Source organism: Canis lupus, chromosome 21 (assembly GCF_003254725.2).
Source record: "Canis lupus dingo isolate Sandy chromosome 21, ASM325472v2, whole genome shotgun sequence".
NCBI lineage: Eukaryota > Metazoa > Chordata > Mammalia > Carnivora > Canidae > Canis > Canis lupus.
Window position 1 is genome coordinate 35408121 of NC_064263.1, and position 19914 is coordinate 35428034.

The following is a 19914-nucleotide window of genomic DNA, read 5'->3' on the forward strand; positions in this document are numbered from 1 at the left end:
CCATGTGGCTCAGCGGTTTAGCGCCACCTTCAGCCCAAGGTGTGGTCCTGGAGACCTGGGATCCAGTCCCACGTCAGGCTCCCTGTGTGGAACGGAGCCTGCTTCTCCCTCTGCCTGTGTCTGTGCCTCTCTCTCTCTCTCTCTCTCTCTCTCTCGCTCTCGCTCTCGCTCTCGCTCTATGTGTGTCTCTCATGAATAAATAAACAAAATTTTTAAAAAATGTTATTAGTCATCAATTTCCTCAACTGAAGGTGAATTATATTCATCACTTAACCATTAAGGAAGTTATGGAAATATATTCTATATGTTAAAATATTTTCTATAGTATCTATAGAAACAAACAAGGCTTTCTCTATGATCAAAGACTATGGGGCAGCCCGGGTGACTCAGTGGTTTAGCACTACCTTCAGCCCAGGTTGTGATCCTGGAGACCCTGGATCGAGTCCCACATCGGGCTCCCTGCATGGAGCCTGCTTCTCTCTCTGCCTGTGTCTCTTCCTGTGTTTCTGCCTCTCTCTCTCTCTCTGTTTCTTTCATGAATAAATAAAATCTTAAAAAAAAAAAAGACTGTGGAGTCAAACTGATTGGGTTCCAATCCTGTCTACACCATTTATTTGTCTTGTGACCTTGGCAAGTTACTTGATTTCTCCATTGTTTTCTTTTTTGTAAAATGGGGATAATGATTGTACCCAACTCAGAATGTTGTTAAGGGAGAACAATGAAATACCATGTGTAGAATATTTAACACAGGGCCTGGACCATAATAAATACTCAACAAAAATTTGTGTTTGTCATTAGAGATATAATTAAGAACTTATTAATCAAAGCTGATAATAAAAAACCAAAAGTTTTCAGGACACCTGGGTGGCTCAGTGGTTGAACGTCTGCCTTCGGCTCAGGGTGTGATCCTGGGATCAAGTTTCCCATTGGGCTCCCCACAGGGAACCTGTTTCTCCCTCTGCTTATGTCTCTGCCTCTCTCTGTGCGTCTCTCATGAATAAATAAAATCTTAAAAAAAAAAATACCAAAAATTTTCAAATACTGAGCATCTACAAGATATCAGTCACCATGTTAGTCAATTTCCGTACCATAGTTTTTTAATTAGTTGCTTTTAAATTATATAAGACACATATGTCTCCATGGCAAAAGAATTAAAAGAACACAGCATGATTTAATGTGAAAGTGAAAATTAAAAGATCCCAGTCAACACTGATGTTGACGTTGACAACCTCTGTTCCAAGGACTCAGAGATAACTACTGTAAACTTCCTTTTTGGTGGAATAAGATCATGTGCTCCCAGAGATTTCTATGCCTATAGTAGTATATATATATATATATAATCCTCATCTTTTAGTACACCAATGCTGAACATACTATCCTGCAACTTGCTCTTTTCCATTTTTTATATCTTGATTTTCTTTCTATCTCACTTTTTAAATGTAAACTTTTCATACTGGAACAATTTTGGACTTACAGGAAGTTGTAAGTTATTGCACTTCTCTTTATTGCACTTCACAGATCTGAAGTTTTTACAAATCAAAGGTTTGTGACAACCCTGCATCTGGGAAGTCTGCCGGCAACATTCTTCCAACACGGCAACATTTTTCCAACACATTTGCTCGCTTAAGGTCTTTGCCCCAGATTTTAGTAATTCTTTCAATATTTCAAACTCTTTCATTATTATGTTAATTACAGTGATGTGTAATCAGTGATGTTTTGTTGCTATTGTAATTGTTTTGGGGGCACCATGAACCTTGCCCATATAAGGCAATGAATTTAATTGATAAATGTTGTGCAGGTTCTAACTGCTCCACTGACCAGCTATTCCTTAGCCTCCCTATTCCCTGAAACACAATATCAGGCCAGTCAATAACTATACAATGGGTTCTACGTGTTCAAGTGAAAGAAAGAGTCACATGTCTCACTTTAAATCAAAAGCTAGAAATAATTAAGCTTAATGAGGAAGGCACGTCAAAAGCCAAGATAAGCCAAAAAGTAGGCCTCTTACAACAGTTAGTTAAGTTGTGAATACAAAGGAAAAGTTCTTGAAGGAAATTCGAAGTGCTACTCCAGTGAACAGAGGAATGATAAGAAAGTGAAACAACCTTATCGCTTATATGGAGAAAGGTTTCATGGTCTGGATAGAAGATCAAACCAACCGCAACATTCCTTTAAGCCAAAGCCTAATCCAGAGTGTGGCCGTAACTCTCTTAAATCTAGGAAGACTGAGAGAAGTGAGGAAGCTGCAGAAGAAAAGTTTGAAGCTAGCAGAGGTTGGTGTATGAGGTTTAAGGAGAGAAGCCATCTCTGTAACATTAAAGTGCAAAGCAAAGCAGCAAGTGCTGATATAGAATCTGCAACAAGTTATCCAGAAGATCTAGTTCAGATAAGCCATGGAGGTAGCTACACTAAACAACAGATTTTCAATGCAGGTGAAACAGCCTTCTATTGGAAGAAGGTATCATCTAGGACTTTCATAGCTAGAGAGGAGAAGTCAGTACCTGGGTCAGAGCTTCAAAGGGCAGACTAAAAATAAAATAAATAAATTAATTAAAAAAGGGCAGACTGACTCTCTTGTTAGGGGCTAATGCAGCTGTTGACTTTGAATCGAAGCCAATGCTCATTGACCATTGTGAAAATCCTGGGGCCCTGAGGAATTATGCTCAATCTACTTTGCCTGTGCTCTATAAATGGAACAACAAAGCCTGGATGATAGCACATCTATTTACCACATGGTTTACTGAATGTTTTAAGCCCACTGTTGAGAGCCACTGCTCAGAAAAAAAATTTACTTTCAAAATATTTCTGCTCATTGACAATGTACCTGGTCACCCAAGAGCTCTGATGGAGATGTACAATGAGATGAATGTTATTTTCACACCTGCTGACACAACATCCATTCCGCAGCACTTGGATCAGGGAGTAATTTCAACTTTCAAGCCTTATTGTTTAATAAATAGGTTTCATAAGGCTATAGCTGCCATAGATAGTGATTCTGCTAATGGATCTGAGCAAAGGAAATTGAAACCTTTTGGAAAGGTTTCGCCATTCTAGATGCCATTAAATGTTTGTGTTTCATCCTTTGTGGTTCATGGGAAGAAGTTAAAATATCAACATTAGGAGTTTGGGGGAATCATCCAACCATCATGGTTGACTTTGAGGGGTTTAAGACTTCAGTGGACACCTGGGTGGCTCACTGGCTGAGCATCTGCCTTTGGCTCAGGGCATGACCCCCGGGGTCCTGAGATCAAGTCCCGCATCAGGCTCCCTATGGGGAATCTGCTTCTCCCTCTGCCTATGTCTCTGCCTCTGTGTGTCTCTCATGAATAAATGAATAAAATCTTTAAAAAAAATACTGCAGTGGAGGAGATAATTCCAGATTGATGGAAGAGCAAGAGAACAAAAATTTGATGTGGGGCCTGAAGATGGGATTGAATTTCTGTAATCTCATGATAAAACTTTAATGGATAAAGAGTTGCTTCCTGAGGGGAAAAAGAGAGAGAGAGAGAGAGAGGGAGAGAGAGAGTTTTCTTAAGATGTAATCTGCTCCTAAGGCTGTGAAGACCATTGAAATGACAACAGAGGATCTAGAATGTTACATAAACTTAGTTGATAAAGCAGAAGCAGGGCTTGAGATGATTGAGTCCAATTTTGAAAAGTTAACTGTGGGTAAAATGCTATCAAACAACATCACATGCTACAGAGAAATCATTCGTGAAAGGAAAGGTCAATGTGGCAAACTTCATTATTATCTTATTTTAACAAATCACCACAGCCACCCCAACCCAACCACCACCCTGATCAGTCAGCAAACATCAACATTGAGAGAAGACCCTCCACCAGCAAGATTATGACTCATTGAAAGTTCAGATGATAGTCAGCATTTTTTAGCAATTAAACATTTTTAAATTAAGGTATGCACATTTGTTTTTTGGTTGTAATGCTACTGTACATTTAATAGACTACACTATAGTGGAAACACAACTTTTGTATGCACCGGGAAACCAAAAAATTCATTCATTATTGAGATGTTCACTTTATTGTGGTGGTCTGAGGTCTGCAGTATCTCTGAGTAAGCCTAAATATCTTTGTTCATTTGTATGGTAGGATAATCTTAGAAATAGAACTGCTGGGTAGAAAGATAATGTACATTTTGTGTATAATTTTGATGTACATATTGCCTTCAAAGAAGTTTAATTCGTATTCTACAACATTTAAATGAGTTATTTCACTATAAATCCTGCTGATCTGAAAGTGAAAATGGCATTTTGGTTTTTTTTTTTTATTTGCAGTTCTTTAGTAATGAGTAAAGCAGAGCATCTTTTCAGATATTTATTGGCAAGTTGTACTTCATTTTTGTACGAAACGCCAATTTTTCTCCTTTATGCAGAAGTTGTTCATCTTTTCCTTATTGATTTATAAGAGATCTTTTATATTAAGGAGATTAGCCCCATTTGTTATATTTGTTGCAAATATTCTTCCAGCTGATATTTTGTCTTTTGACTTTATTTATATCAATATTTTGCTACCCACAAGTTGAAAAGATTTAATTACCAACTTTCCTTTTACACTCTGGGTTTTGTTTTTGTTCCATGACAATATTTCTATAAAATATTCACCTCTGTATACATTATTCTAATACTCATAATTTTGTGAAGTAATTATTACAAAGGACACTTGACATCCTCAAGGAATATTGGGATGTCTTCAGACACCAACTTTATAAGCACTAGTCTATTACAAAGATCTTATGAAATCATTTCAAAAGATTAACACCATGACTCCAACTTTGCTTTGTTGGATTCCACCTTATTTTGGACCTTGAAGCTGAAGTGTTTGCAGAAACCTAGAGAAAGCTAGGGTGAATCATGATCAGTTTGTCTTCAGTTGCGTTAAACTCTGATATTTGTGTCTCTTCCTTTGATATATCTGCAAGGCATTTTCTGTTGATGTGAGCCTCCTTTTTTGTTGTCGAACATACTAACCCATAAACAGTTTCTTTCATTAACTTCATAAGCTCAGAAGGAGGCAAGCACTTCTGAGGCAATGATTATTTATTTTATTTTTATTTTTTTAGTTTACATCAATAGAAAAATGCTATGTCAGGTCCTTGCACCAATCTTTCTTTGAGGCCAAAGTGGATTGAGAGCTCCACTGATGTCCTCATTAATTGCATCATAAAAGTACTTGTATATATTACTAGGTTTCTCTTGGATTACATTTTCTTGAGCATCATGCTTCCTATTCTTATCTTTACACCAAGAGTTAGTCATCTTTTTAGTGTTTACTAGGTTCTCTACTCAGTTGATGCCAATTTTTTTTTTTTTAAATCCCAGTGGTGAAAGCAGTCACTGATTATAGTTTCCCAAATTGTTTTTTCTTGCTTGTTGATGACGTCATTCCGATCACAAATATAAGCCTTTGACTAATTTTACATTCTGCTCTCCAGCTTAATCAGACTATCTCATGGCAAAGATCCATCACTTTATTCATTTCTTCAAACTCATTGCTAATAGTTGAATTTTGTTTCAGAGCCATTTTCAAAAAGAGAACATTTTTAGCATTTTCATGGAGATACTACATAAGTGGAGAAGAGTGGGCAGTAAAGATTGGTTTATTTACTCATTTATTCCACAAATATTCAAAAGCACCTACTATATGCCACGTATTGTTAGGGCTGCATAATCCCTTGTGGAGCTCAGTCAAATGGTGGGATAATTAGAGCCAGTATATATTGATTGTTTACTATGTGCTGGGCAGTGTGAGGCATGCTTCAAAGGCTAAATCTATATCAGGTTCCTCACTTGCAAGATGAGGATAATAGTAGTAGTTATGCTTAGAAAGTAGAAAGAATTGAATGATATAATATGCATAAAGCTCCTAGAACAAGACTGAGTATATACACATATCTTGTTATAGTTTTATTATTATTATTTTCTTTGCTCTTTAACATGCCTTGTAAAGTTGTGCTATTATTATCCTCATTTTACAGATAAGAAAATTGAAACTTAGTGAATTTAAGAAATCTGTTCAAGGAAGACCACACAGTTAATAATAACAGAGGTAGGATTCAAATTCAGGTAACCAATTCTCAGCTTATTCTTTCAACTACTCAACTTTCCAGTTCCCTATACTTTGGCTAATGTGTGAAATTTAAACTTCCTCTTTAGCACAATTATGGACAGTTATACATATCAAGGGCTTTTCTGGTCAAAACTGCAAATATTAAGTTGGCAAATGTTAAGGGTCCACTTTATTACCCCCATTTTCTAGTTGAGAAAAAAAAAGAGGTTCAGAGAGGTCTTACATGGAAAAACTGTCTGAGCTTAGATCTCAAAACAGGCGTCTAAAGCCATATTACACTGACTAATAGATCTTTTTAACTTTATTAAAACATAGTCATGGTAAAAATTTCTATTCACATTTATGGAATACATTTAACAATATTACTGATAGTTATAGTGGTGAACATCATCACTAGCTCTTAAATTGTACAAGATGACTGACTATATGGCTTTAAAGAAAGAGTTTAAAATATAGAAAGGTTTTGTAAAGGGTCCTGAAGTATAAAAAAAAGGAAAAAGAAAAAAGAAGTGTCTTAAGTATTACTATGGACATTTCTAAAGATTTGATTGATTGATTGATTTGAGAGAGAGAGAGAGCCGAAGAGAAGCAGAGGCACAGAGAGACAAGCAAACTTTGCATGGAGCATAGAGCCTGAAGTGGGGCTCAATCTCAGGACTCTGATATCATTCATGACCTGAGCTGAAATTAAGAGTTGGACGCTCAACAACTCTGTCACCCAGGTGCCCCCTGGACATTTCTAAATACACTTTTTATTTTGGAGAAATTTTAGATTTGCAGAAAAGTTGCTAAAAGAGTCCATATGTACCCGTCCCAGTTTCCCCCTTACATTGCCAGTGTACAGTACCATCATACACTTGTCCAAACTGAGAAACTGACATTGGAACATTATTAGTAACCAAATGACTCATTTTATTTGGTTTTCACCAGTGTTTTCATTAATGTTCTCTTTCTTTCCAGGATCCAATCCAGGGTACCCCACTGCGTGGGGTTGTTGTGTCTCCCCTGTCTCCTCTGGTTGTGACAGCTTCTCAGTCTTTCATTCTATTTCTTTCTTAAAAAAAAAAAAAGATTTTATTTATCTATTCATGAGAGACACAGAGAGACACAGAGAGAGGCAGAGAGAAGAGCAGGCTCCATGCAGGGAACCTGATAAGGTAATTGATCCCGGGACTCCAGGGTCATACCCTGAGCCAAAGGCAGATGCTCAACCACTGAGCAACCCAGGTGCCCTTTCATTCTCTTTCTTGAGCTTCACTGTGTTGAGGAATAGTAGCTAGGTATCCTGTAGAATATCCCCCCCGTCTGGGTTTGCCTTATGTTTTTTTCATATTTTGACTAGGTTTATATTGTGAACATTTTAAAGTGAAAGGAAAAAGAAAAATAACCTTAAAAAATATATAAGGAAAAGCAACAAGCTTCTGACCTATACTAGTCCTGACAATTTTAAAAATGTGAATGTCACAAAAAAAAAAGTCATTAATTCAATAAAAATGTATTAAGCACCTACTATGTACCAGGCACTATTTCAGGAACAGAGAACACGTTAGGATCGAATGGTCATGAAAGGCCTCTTTGAGTAGGAAATATTGGAGAGGCCCAAATAACAAGATGGAACTATATAAGAGCAAAGATTTGGGAGAAGAACATTTAGAGAACGAGATAACTGCAAAGACTTTGTTGCACAGGGTAAACTAAATGTATTTAACAAGCTTCAATAAGGGCAGAGTGGCTGGGTCATTGGTATAAGAGGAAGAATGGTAGGTGAGATGAGCCAGGTAGTCAGGGGCTAGCTTGCACTGGACTTTGCAGGCCATGGCAAAGAATATGGATTTTATGCTGAGTGGGATAGGAAATCTTTGAACGGTTTTAACTAAGAGAAAGCTTATCTGAGAATTATATAGAATGTCATGTACTTTAAAAGGATCATTCTGGATGCTTTTGGAGTATGAATTTTGGAGGATAAGAGTAGAAGTCAGGAGCCCTGTAAGGACACCATTGCAGTAGTCTAGGCAAGAAAAGATGATTGGAGCAGGATGGGGGAGTGGTGGATTTACAGAGAACTGGTTGGATTGGTATATAGTTCAGTGGATGAAGCAACAGCACTTAGTAATGAATTGAATGTGAGATCAAGATTCTCAAATGTTCAGCTTGATAAACTGAATTGATAATGATGCAATTTATTGAGATGGAGACAACTGCCAGAGCATATGTTGCAGAAGGAAGATGGGGGAAGCTCAGAAATCAAATAGATCTGTTCAAGTCAAGTGAAATTTGAGATGTTTCAAGTCATCAGACAGGTAGATGTAACTATCAGTTTGGCATCCACATATGCATGTAGTATTAGTAACTTATTAGGAAGAGTAGCCATACATCAATATTTGTTCATCTATCAGTCAACTCATTGTTCCATATACTTATTCCAGAAATATTTATTGCAGAACAACAAACCTATGAGGCTTTAGTACAGACATGTCAATGGCCTCTAAAGAGAATAATACAACCAGAGAAGGTAGATCATGAGACAAAAACCATTAGAATCTTTAAAAAATATTTATTTTTATCTAAAAGCAGAAAAAATTAAGTCTTGCAAATATTTAACATATAGGTTGACACTTGTATCTCACTATTAATGAGTGAAAAGTGTGAGTTATGCAATGTGGAGAATGATTCAGGGATTTCTTAATTTTCTTTCATTTTAATATATTGTGATTTATGTGTTTGTGTGCTGAATTAAGTAGATTTGCCAATTACATTATTATTTCATTAAACTGACCCCTCACTAAAATGAAAGTAGCTAAAAAGATTTCTGGAAAGAAAACATGAGTTGGAGGTAATAATGCAAACATAAGCAGAAAAGATAATAGGAGAGATGACATGTCTACTTCAACCATGAGCTGTACAGAAATCATCTTATTAAGTAGTTGGGATAACACTTTGAAATGAAAGATTTAGAAATATTTCTATTATGGGATTTTGATGCAAAAATAACGTTTGTTTGCAACCTAAGGCTAAAACAGCGGTAAAATAAGTGAAGCATTCACCTTGGGTGCAAAATTTAAGGGGGTAAACTCAGTAATCTAGATAAATAATATCTTAATACCATATTTTAAAGATTCAAAATCAATGCAAAAATCTATGACCAAAACATCAAAATTTTAAATAAAGATAAGATCAGTACCCTAAAAAAAGTATACTTGTACACTAAAACTTGAAGGCAAATTTTTTTCCAAGCTATTGAAAACTCTTCCAAGCAATGCATTCCAAAGAGTTCTGAACCCATTTGTTAAAAATATAAAAATGCAACATTTTCTGGCTGACATCAGGGAAGACAGAAAGTTAGTAGTTGAATTTCAATAAAAACTTTTCACGATTGGTGGATGGAAGAGATAAAAATGGATACTTGCATTAGTAAGAGCCGCCAAAGATGTACTTCTTCCATTAGGATCTACATATCTTTGTGAGTTATCTTTCTCAGCTTATGACAGCTATTAAAATGAGGTACAGAAATAACCTGAACGTTGAATCAGACAATTTAATAACTGCTTCGCAAAGTATTAAAGATTTCAGAAACCACTGAAACCTAGTCAATCATGTTTCTTTCACTAAATATTTTTAGATAGAGCAACAATTCTCCATACCATTAATGTCCAAAAAAAAAAAAAAACTCTTACAGTTACTTTTATTTCATTTTATTTATTTTTTAAAGATTTTATTCATGACAGATGCAGAGAGAGAAAGGCAGAGACACAGGCAGAGGGAGAAGCAGGCCCCATGCAGGGAGCCTGATGTGGGACTCGATCCTGGGACTCCAGGATCACACCCCGAGCTGACGGCAGATGCTCAACCACTGAGCCACCCAGGGATCCCTACAGTCACTTTTAAATGTCTATTTCATTTTTTTTGATCTTATCCTCTATTACATTTCAAAAACGTTTTATGTCCACATGTAGCGAGAGGTGTATACAACTTACAGAAGTGTACTAGACTTAGTTTTTTTTTTCTTTTTTGCTAATAAGGAAGTGCAATCACTAAGGGTTTGCAGAGCACAAGTGCGAGGTAGTTAGTACTGTGCAGGATTCTCTGACTTCCGCACGGGGTGAAACCCCTTGTACCCACAGAAGTCTTCCGGAGGGGCACCCCGGCGAGGCTTCATACAGGAGAGTTGAGGGCAGCCCAGGTGGCTCAGCGGTTTAGAGCTGCCTTCAGCCCAGGGCCTGATCCTGGAGACCGGGGATTGAGTCCCACGTCAGGCTCCCTGCGTGGAGCCTGCTTCTCCCTCTGCCTGTGTCTCTGCCTCTCTCTGTCTCTATGTCTATCATGAATAAATAAGTAAAATCTTTTTTTTTTTTTTAAAAGGAAAGCTGAATGAGCGAGGTTTGGAAAAACAACTATTGCATCATTTTGTTTAGCCTAAAACTGAGCCCGGTGCATGCAGGCAGAGCAGACTTAGGTACTCTGAAACATCCTTGGGGCGGGGGGGGGGGGGGGGGGGGTGGCGAAGTGCAGAGTGCAGCCCCAGGCTGGAGCCGGCGGGAGCAGGAGGTTCCAGGGAGGGGGACAGGGGGGCGCCGCTGTACGCAGGGGAGGGGGCGGGGGGTGCAGAGGTGACGCCGCCGCCTCCCCTCCAGGCCCCTGGGAGGGCAGCCGGGCCGCCCGGAGGCTGGGCAGGGGGGAGCCGGGCGGAGGGGCGGAGGGAGGCCGGGAGCCCCCGCGTGCCGCCCGCCCTTCCAGGACGGCGCCAGGGCCGGCCCCTCCCCTGCCGGCAGGGGGAGCCCCGACGAGCACGGTGCGGAAGGCCTCCCGCGGAGGGCGCCGCTGCCCGGGCCGCTCGTCCCGCCCCGCGCGCCGGGCGCTGAGCTGGAGCCGCGGGAGCAGCCGGGCGCTGGGCTGCAGCCGCCTCGGCACCTCGGGCGCGGGGCGCGGGGCTGCGAGCCGGGCGGCCCGAACTCTCGCGAGAGCGGCCGCCGCCATTTTTCCATTGATTGCAGCGAGCGGGGGGAGGGGCCGACGACGACGGCGGCGGCGGCGGCGGTGGCGGCGGCGGCGGCGGCGCGGCCGTGGGTCGGTGTCTGCGCGCTGCTGCTCGGGGCCCGCGGCTGAGGCCTCCGCGGTGTTGCGGGAGCGCGGGCGCCGGCGGCGATGACGGCTGCCGCCCTTCTCTCCTGAGACCCAGAGCGCCGCCAGCACCCTGCGCCCCCCTCCCGGCAGGGCGGAGAGGAGCGGCCGGAGTCTGAGCCATGGTGCCCGGCGAGGAGAACCAGCTGGTGCCGAAGGAGGTGAGGGGCGGGCGGCGGCGGAGGCCGGGCCCGAGGCCTGAGGGCGCTGGGGGCAGCGCAGGCCGGGGGGGGGGGGGGGGGGAGGGGCGGCGAGTGCGGGCCGGGCCGGGCCGCGGCGGGGGAGGGGCGGGGGCGGGGGCGGGGGGCAGTTGGGAGACCCGCCTGGATCCCGGGCCCGCGGCGGCGGCGGCGGCGGGGAGGGCGGGGGAGGGGAGGGGGGAGAGGGGAGGGGGAGGGGAGGGGGCGAGGCGAGCGCCGGCCTCCCCTCTCGGTCCGTCGGGCCGGGACCAGCTCGCCCTTCCCGTACTCCCTGAACGTGTCGAGCCGAGATAACCTCCCAAGAAAAAAGAAAAAAGAAAAAAAAAAGAAAACAACAAGATTCTGTACCGACGGGCGACACGGGCTGCCGGCGCCGCTCCTGCTTGCGACCGCGGCCGAGAGTGTAGCTGCCCCCGGGGCTCGTCAAGTCTACACCGAGGGGAGATCGTGGGAGGGCACAGTTTTGCTTTTTTTTTTTTTTTTTTAACTGTTACTTTTTTTTTTTCTTTTCTTTTTTGAACTCCTCTGTTACTTGGTGAGCCTGTGGGGGGCCCGTGGAAGGAAGATGGATGGTGGTGGTGGGGGGGGAGGGACATAAAAAAAAAAAAGTAAATAGGACTTTTCAGGTAAAAGGTAAGAGAGAGCCGGACGTTAGCACCTGGAGAGCGTAGCTGCCCCCTCCCTGGGGTGGTGCGCGCTCAGTTTGGGTGACTTCTTGAATTCTTTAAAAGCAAGCGATACGGGAAGGCCCGCACTTCTTGGCTTCTCTCTTGAGCAGTAGTAGATGATGAGTGGCGCATAGAATCCAGCACCGGCCAGTGAATTTCAATATATTAATAGTATCCCTGTCGGCTTTATAAATATCTTCAGCATATCCAAATGTGTATTTTTAACTGGTTGATCATCAGACTGATGTTTGGCATTTTTTTTTTTTTTTTTTAATTTGTCATATACCGTGCATAGAGGCAGGGCCCTGTTGCAACGGGCCCGTGTAGAATCTGGATCATTTGGAAGTGATGTTCATTAAAGATTTTATTTATTTTTTTTTTTTTTGCTTTCTGTTAGCCGCTTCGTAGCAGTTGGTTGCCACTTAAGCAAGCTCTGACACTGCAAAAGTCGCCCTGGAGTTAAGGATCTAGGATAAAACATTTTTTTTTTTTTCCCTAACTTTATCAGATAATGGTTGTTTTCTGGATTATTTAGAAGTGATGTTCATTAAAGCTTTTATTATTATTATTATTATTTTTTTGCTTTCTGCTAGTTGCTTCCATAGCAGTTGGTTGCTACTTAAGCAAGCTCTGACACTGCAGAAGTCACACTGGAGTTAAGTATGATAAAACATTTTTTTCCGACTTTATCAGATAATGGTTGTTTTCTGGATTATTTAGAAGTGATGTTCATTAAAAATCTTGATTATTTTTTCGCTTTCTTTAGTTGCTTTGTAGCAGTTGGTTGCTACTTAAGCTCTCTGACACTGCAGAAGTCACACTGGAGTTAAGTATGATAAAACATTTTTTTTCCGACTTTATCAGATAATGGTTGTTTTCTGGATTATTTAGAAGTGATGTTCATTAAAGATTTTATTTTATTTTTTTTTGCTTTCTGTTAGTTGCTTTGTAGTAGTTGGTTGCTACTTAAGCAAACTCTGACACTACAAAAGTCGCCCTGGAGTTAAGTATCTATGATAAAACATTTTTTCCGACTTTATCAGATAATGGTTGTTTTGCAAGGACAGTTGTTTTTTGTTGTTGTTGTTGTTGTTGTTGTTGAACTTCGTTATCATGTGTCAGTATTTATTCATGGAGCATCACCAACTCTGTGCAAAGCAGATAAACAGATGAATTAATCAGAATTCTTGCCTTAGGAGCTTTCAGAGCTACTAGGAAAGAGAATGCTGATCGTATTTGTTGAACTTCGTTTAAGGGAGAGGTATTTTACTACACAAGTAGCTGTTACACAAGGACAGAAGTGATAGGTGCTGTAAGAACGATAAACATGCATTTTCTTTTAGAGCTACATACTGCTGGTTTTCATTCTTACAAAACCAATTTGTCCTTTCTTAATTTTTTGACCGTTAGAAAAATACAGTATAGGTGGAACTCTGCTTTAAGAAAATGCAACATCAGATTTATTTCCCTAAGAATTTGATGCCTAAAACAAAAAACATGATATGGATATACAGCTCCACAGGAAAATACTTGTGTAAAAAGTCAATACTGTAATACTGCTCTTACCTTTTTTGGATTTTAAAGATTAATTGCCTCTGCTTTAAGACAAACTCCTTACCTGAGGCTTCAAGTACATTCCAATACTTCGATACTTTTTTCTTATACACTTTTTGGAACATATGCCTATATGCCTCCCCCACCCTCCCCAATCCATCTTCCGGCTGTTTTTTTCCCCTGACTCTTCTCTTGATTCCTGGAAGCATGCACAGTAGTCTTAAGACTGTCACTTTAAGTTTTTGTCTTTTTTAGCTTGCTAACTAGCTCCTTTTTGATTATGGTCATACTTTTCCTGAATTATTCTTTCTTCTCTTCCTTGGGTTTTCTGTTGCATTTGATAATTTAAAAAAAGTCCTTGATTTTAGCAATACTGTACTTTTTTGGTCTTTTTTTCCTATATGTGTTTTTTTCTTATCCGACTGCTCATTCAGTCAGTTCCTTTTCTCTCCTATGTCCTTAATTATCACTTTTGTCTTTGTCATTCCCTGTCTTTTTAAAGTTGGAGTAGAATCATACAGTGTTAAAGCTGAGGGAGAGTATATAGTGATCTTCTAATAACGTAAACCCCTTCACTTTACAGATGAGGAAATTAGGGCCAGAGGATTGAAAGTGACTTGTTTAGGGTCACAGTGAATAAATGACAGTGTAAGGACTAGACCTCATATTCCCTTCCCTATTTCTTGACTATATTTTATCCATTCATATGACCTGGACAGTCTGTAAGAGTAGTTTGTAACTCTCTAAGTACATTACTATGTGAAAATAAATTGCAAAATTAAAACAAAATTGTGCTTCTGTTCTAATGGCTTATTCTAGAGGGTCTTGTTGTTGTTGTTGTCTAGGGCACCCGTGACCCCTACTAGATTTAGATCTTTGTTAGGTGTGTGCATTCATGCATGCATATAGTTGTTGAATGAATAAAATACTATTTTGGTCCCTGAAGCTCAAGAGCAAATGTATCTTAGAGGACTCCAATGAAGGCAGCTTAGTGTACTACAGGTATTGGCAGATCCCGTGGACCGAATCCAGCTTGTAGCCTGTTTTTGTATGGCCCATGAGTTAAGAATGACTTTTATATTTCCAAATTGTAAAAGATAAGTAGAATAATATTCCATGACACGTGAAAATCTATGAAATTCAAATTTCAGTATTCATAAATAAAATTTTATTGGACCACAGCCATGCCCATTTATTTCCTATTGTCTATGGCGATAGCAGAGTTGAGTAGTAGCTACAGAAGCTGTTTACAGGATAAATTTGAAACTACTTAGCTTGGTATTCAAGGCCTAGTACACTTGATTCTGGCCACAACCTTCCTTTTCAGCTTATCTCTTTTCCCAAGAAACTCATTTTTAATGCAGCCAAACGGGTTTCTCTCTAACTTGCATTTCACTTCTTTTTGTACTGTCCCTTCTTTCTTATTTCTCTGTTCAGAACCTTCTTACTTGTACATTTTTCCATAAGTACCCCAGAGCTTGTTGATTCTAAAAATCTTTTTATGACCATTTTAACCTTAGGGATTTCTCCTTCTGAGAAGACCTTTATACATGACTAGAATTCATTTGGCAATTAATAAATAGTGCTTGGTAACATCTATTATGGTCTAAAACTGTAATATACCTTTTATATATTATTATGAGTTCCTTGGCAGCGGAGATCTTTGTGAATTTCTCTCAGTTTTCTGTTTTTTTGTATGCCTTATAGGTCTAGGACAGTATCCTTTCTGGAGCAGATACTTAGTAATATTTATTGATGTGGTTACAGGGTTGTGAGAAACTTAAAATTCTAACCAGTTATCCCCTACTTGGATGTTTTCTGAGGCACCATTTGTTGGCAAGCTGTTTTCCAACCTTTGCTTGACCGCCTTCATGACTAATCTCTGATAACATCTTTGCCTTAGAAGAGATTTGTTATTTTAAGTTTTTGAGTTGAGAGAAATCTACACCTCTGTCTTTTGATAATTGCCTTGGACAACAGAGAAATCTTAAATCATTTCCCATAGTACAGTTTTTTCTTATTGTTGACAGTGGGAAGGGAGGGGGGGATAAGGAGGGCCAACCCCCTCTGTTCTACAATCTCAGGATCCTTAGTTCTTTACTTGTTTCTCAGTTGCTCTCTTTTAGACACAGTCCAGTGTTTTTAGTATTTCTCCTAAATTGTGCCCAAAGAAGAGCAAAGGGAGTGTGGTCTGTTCATTGTGATTAACAACAAAGCTTTTCACCTCATTTTTTCATTCTATCCTTTGCGTTTGGATAGTATTGATACTGGCTTTTAGATCTCTTGGTTTTACGGTCATCCCACTTTTTGCTTATTGTTTTGTTGTTTTTCTTATTCTCTTTCTTTTTTATTATTTATTTATTTTTAAGATTTTATTTGTTTATTCATGAGAGACACAGAGAGAGAGGCAGAAAGAAAGGCACAGGGAGAAGAAGCAGGCTCTCTGTGGGAAGCCTGATAAGGGACTAGATCCCAGGATCCCAGGATCACCACCTGAGCCAAAGGCACATGCTCAACCACCGAGCTACCCAGGTGCTCCTTATTCTCTTTATTAGGATTTGTGACACTAATATTATTGAGTCTTCACTCAATATTATTCTGTCATGTAAGGAACATTTTGAGGAGATAGCAAAAATTCATTCTTCCCTCAAGTATCTTAGAGTAGAATTAAGGATGAGGTACATATTTACTAATGGTTTTAAAATAATACTTAAAGTGATGTCCAAGTATATAAATGTAGAGAAGATGGAAAAATGGAAGACAAAAGAGTATTTAGTTTCGTATCTCCGGTTTTTTTCTGCCTCTTTTCTATGCAATAAACAGTTTTCACATGGAACTAATGGTGATGATAGTAATAACATTTATTAAGCATTTATTATATGTCAGATTCTGTTATATGTGTTTTGTGTATATTAACTCATTTTGAGTTTCACAGTGACCTTACAAGTATATAAAGACCATTGATGCTGAGAACTCCTAAAACATTAAAGCAACTTGTTTTTTTACCTCTATTTTCTGGTTTTTAATAAAACCCATCAATATTTATTATGTTCCATATCAAATGAATATCCTTTTAATTTTATGTCTCCTAATTATACTACTTAAGAAAATGTGCTGCTTGTACTTGAGGAAATGGTCTTTCTTGTGTTTGGTCGTTCTTTAAAAATTAGCCTTTAAAAGAAATTGGGGATATTGATTCTCCTTTACTAGCAGGAGGCAAATATGGCAGTTAGGTCAAGTGACACTCATCGGTGGTTTACATAAATTGGAGTGTTTAATAAAAAGTCATTGGTGTTTCAGGTACCATTGGAAATACTGATTTAATAAAGCAAAAAAGCTGAGTGCAGTTGTATGATTCCAAATTTGTCAGGGAAAAAATGGATAATTTATGGTTATATGCATTGAAAGATTAGAAGGAATACTCTAAAATATTAACAGTTGTTGTTCCTGGGTATCATTGGGCTTTGTTTAGGGTTTCTTTACCTATTTCAACAATGGGCATATTTACTAAGCATTAATAAAAAAAAAGAAACTTAGAACTAATTGTAGTTTTTGAGGTAATTATTGGTATCATGTTAGAGTGTTTTTCGTGCTCATGATTTTTATCTTTCCCCTTTCTTGTTGCTCTGTTTGCCACAGAGTAATCTGATCCACTTGCATGGCTTCAGCCTTTGATTGTAATATACCCATTTCTGTCTCCAGCCCTGACCTCTCTTCTAGATTCAGATTTCCACCTGCATACCTGATCTCTCTATTTGGTTGTATGCCACAAATTACATGTAGGTAATATCAAGCTCATAGCTCTTTCTCCTCATGTTCTCTTCTCAGTTCTTTCTGTGTTCAATTCAGTTAGTGTTGTCAGCCTCTGTTTATTTGCTTAATTAAGTTAGGAGATTTTTTGACTCCTTTTTCCTTTTTCTCATATTTAAATTAGTTCATCACTTTGAAAATACCTCTTGTACCCTTACGTTTCACTTTGTAGCTCTGCCTCTTTTCTCATTCAAATGTAGCCCTGCTAAGAGGTCTCTTTGACCTCTAAGCTCTTCTCTTTCCAAAGCCATCCTCTCTGCAACTGTCAGAGTTACTTTGTAAGACAGGTGAGATTATGATTTACTTACTTTAAAGTTTCTAGTTATTACTCTCTGATTGCAAATTGAGTAATAGGTACTATTTATAAATACTGTATGCCAGACACTGTCTTATTTCCTATCATACTTCTTGGCAGCTATTATTTTTCATTTTTATAGATGAAGATTTTTATAGATAAAGAGATTGAGGACCTTGCTCAAAGTTGTAAAGTTTGGTTCTAAGTCAGTATGGCTGTAACCAGTGAAGGTAGTACTTCATAATCTAGCTTCAGTTGGTTTTTTTAAGTTTAATTTTTATCAAAGTTATATGCACAGATTTAAAAGAGTCTAATAGTTCTGCAGGACTATTGACAAAACAATAGTCATCTGCAAATTCCCCCTTTTATTTTGGACTCTTCAGAGACAACTACTTTCAACTCATTACTTTGATATTTATCTCTGTATCTCAAATGGCATGCTTGGAGTGTTCTTTCTTGAATTTTCAGTTTAAGGCACTATCTGCTGACTTACTATAGTAGAAGATATGGTTTCCTGCTTTCCCCAGCCACACACACACATACACACACGTCTCTGTCCTGCTCAGTAGGACATACTACTGAGTATTGTCATACTCCAGGGAGTTTGGTTACACCATTACTCAGTATTTATCAGTGTGACTAGAAGCTTTTCATAGTTAAGTCCTGTAGTTTACTGTAGTTACTTTCCTTTCCTGTACATTTTGTTTTTCCTGGGTTTTTTGTTTGTTTTTAATTTGCTTTTGTTCAGTTTTCTGTATACTCATTGTTAATTTATCCAGGAAATTCTCCAGAGGGGCAACCCAGTGGACATTTGGCAATGTTGGGTGGGTGAAGGGAGTGCAGGGAGTGTGCTCCTGATACCTAGGAGTGGAAGCCACCATGCTGCCAAACATCATCCTTTGCTGCACAGGACAGCCTCCCACAACAAAGAATGATGTGGCCCAAAAGGTCAATAGTGGCACTGTTGAGAAGCCATGATTTCGTCCAGCTCTTTCAAGGGTGTAAATCTCCTCTTAATACGTTCAAACCTACTAATTTTTTACTTAAATTTTCTTGAATTGCAGCTGTTGCCTTAGATTTTCCTTTACTAACATCTTAGCGGTCCTCCTCAGGTGTCTCTTGTATTGGGGCTCCTGGTTCTGTATCTGATGTCTTCTTTCTTTGCTTGTTTTCTCATTTTGGAGGACCACTTTCAACTGCGCTCTGGATGGGATATAATTTTTTCCAGACCTCACATATCCTCTTGCTTTATAGATCACTTGGCTGGGCAGAGAATTCTTGGTCAGAAGTAATTTTCTCTCAGAATTTTGCAAACATTGCCCCATTGTTTTCTTTTTTTCAGTGTTGCTGTTGAGACATCAGATGCCTAGAAGATTCTTTTCCACAATTTTGAAACTTTTTTTTTCCTTTCTGGAAGCTTAGAGAAATTTTTCCCCAGAGTTCTGAAAACTCTGTATTATGTGCATTGGCATAGGTCTTTTTAAATCCATTTCTGTTGAGTTCAGGGTAGTCTTATTCAGAAATTAATTTCATCAGTTCTGAGAAATTTCCTTAATTTCTAAAAAATTATTTATTTATTTATTATTTATTTAAAAAATTTCCTCCCTTGGTTTTCTCCATTCTCTCTCCTGAGTTCCTATGGTTTAGGTTTTGGGCCTACTGACTGGTTTCTCTAATTTTCTTATCTGTTTTTTATCTATTTTTCATTTCTTTCTCCCCTGCTTTCTGGGAAATTTTTCTCAACTTTTATCTTCCAGTTCTTCTACTAAGATTTTATTTTTGCCATCATTTTTATAATTTCCAGGCACTCTTTTTCTTCTGAAAAAAATTTAAATATCCTGTTTCTGTCTTGGGATGCCTTATCTTTCTTAGGAAATTTATAGTTTTCTTCTCTGCATAATCCTTCTTTCCTCCAAATTTCCATTTTGTGTTTATTTTCTTGGACTTTGTCTTTCATATGAGATGCTTTCTGGAAGTCTGGTGATCCTTCAAGTCAACTCTTACTTAAAAGAGAGGACTTAAAAAGCTTAGAAGCACTACAAGTGGGAGATTATAGTTTTGCCTGTAGAGTGATGGGCTGAATAATTTCCGTGCAGACTCCCAATGACACGTCTTTTCTCTTGTGCTGGATTGATTTCCCAGAAAAGATTTCTGATCTTATGCCTGGAGAGGAAAAGCTTGGGAG

At 39.2% G+C, this 19914-nt stretch overlaps 1 protein-coding gene and 1 pseudogene across 3 annotated transcripts in view; both read left to right on the forward strand.

Annotated features, from left to right (window-relative positions):
* The first annotated feature begins 1880 nt into the window (after positions 1 to 1880).
* On the forward strand, positions 1881 to 6012 carry LOC118351796 (tigger transposable element-derived protein 1-like; annotated as a pseudogene).
* Positions 6013 to 11120: 5108 nt separating this feature from the next.
* Positions 11121 to 19914, forward strand: part of USP47 (ubiquitin specific peptidase 47) — a 117518-nt gene continuing 108724 nt past the window's right edge. For 2 of the 3 annotated variants that reach the window (XM_025459494.3, XM_025459496.3), the window contains exon 1: positions 11121 to 11363. In XM_025459494.3, the coding sequence (XP_025315279.1) occupies positions 11325 to 11363 (39 nt within the window). In that variant the 5' untranslated portion in view covers positions 11121 to 11324. The remainder of the gene's footprint in view (positions 11364 to 19914) is intronic. The other variant, XM_025459495.3, reaches the window with a different exon arrangement.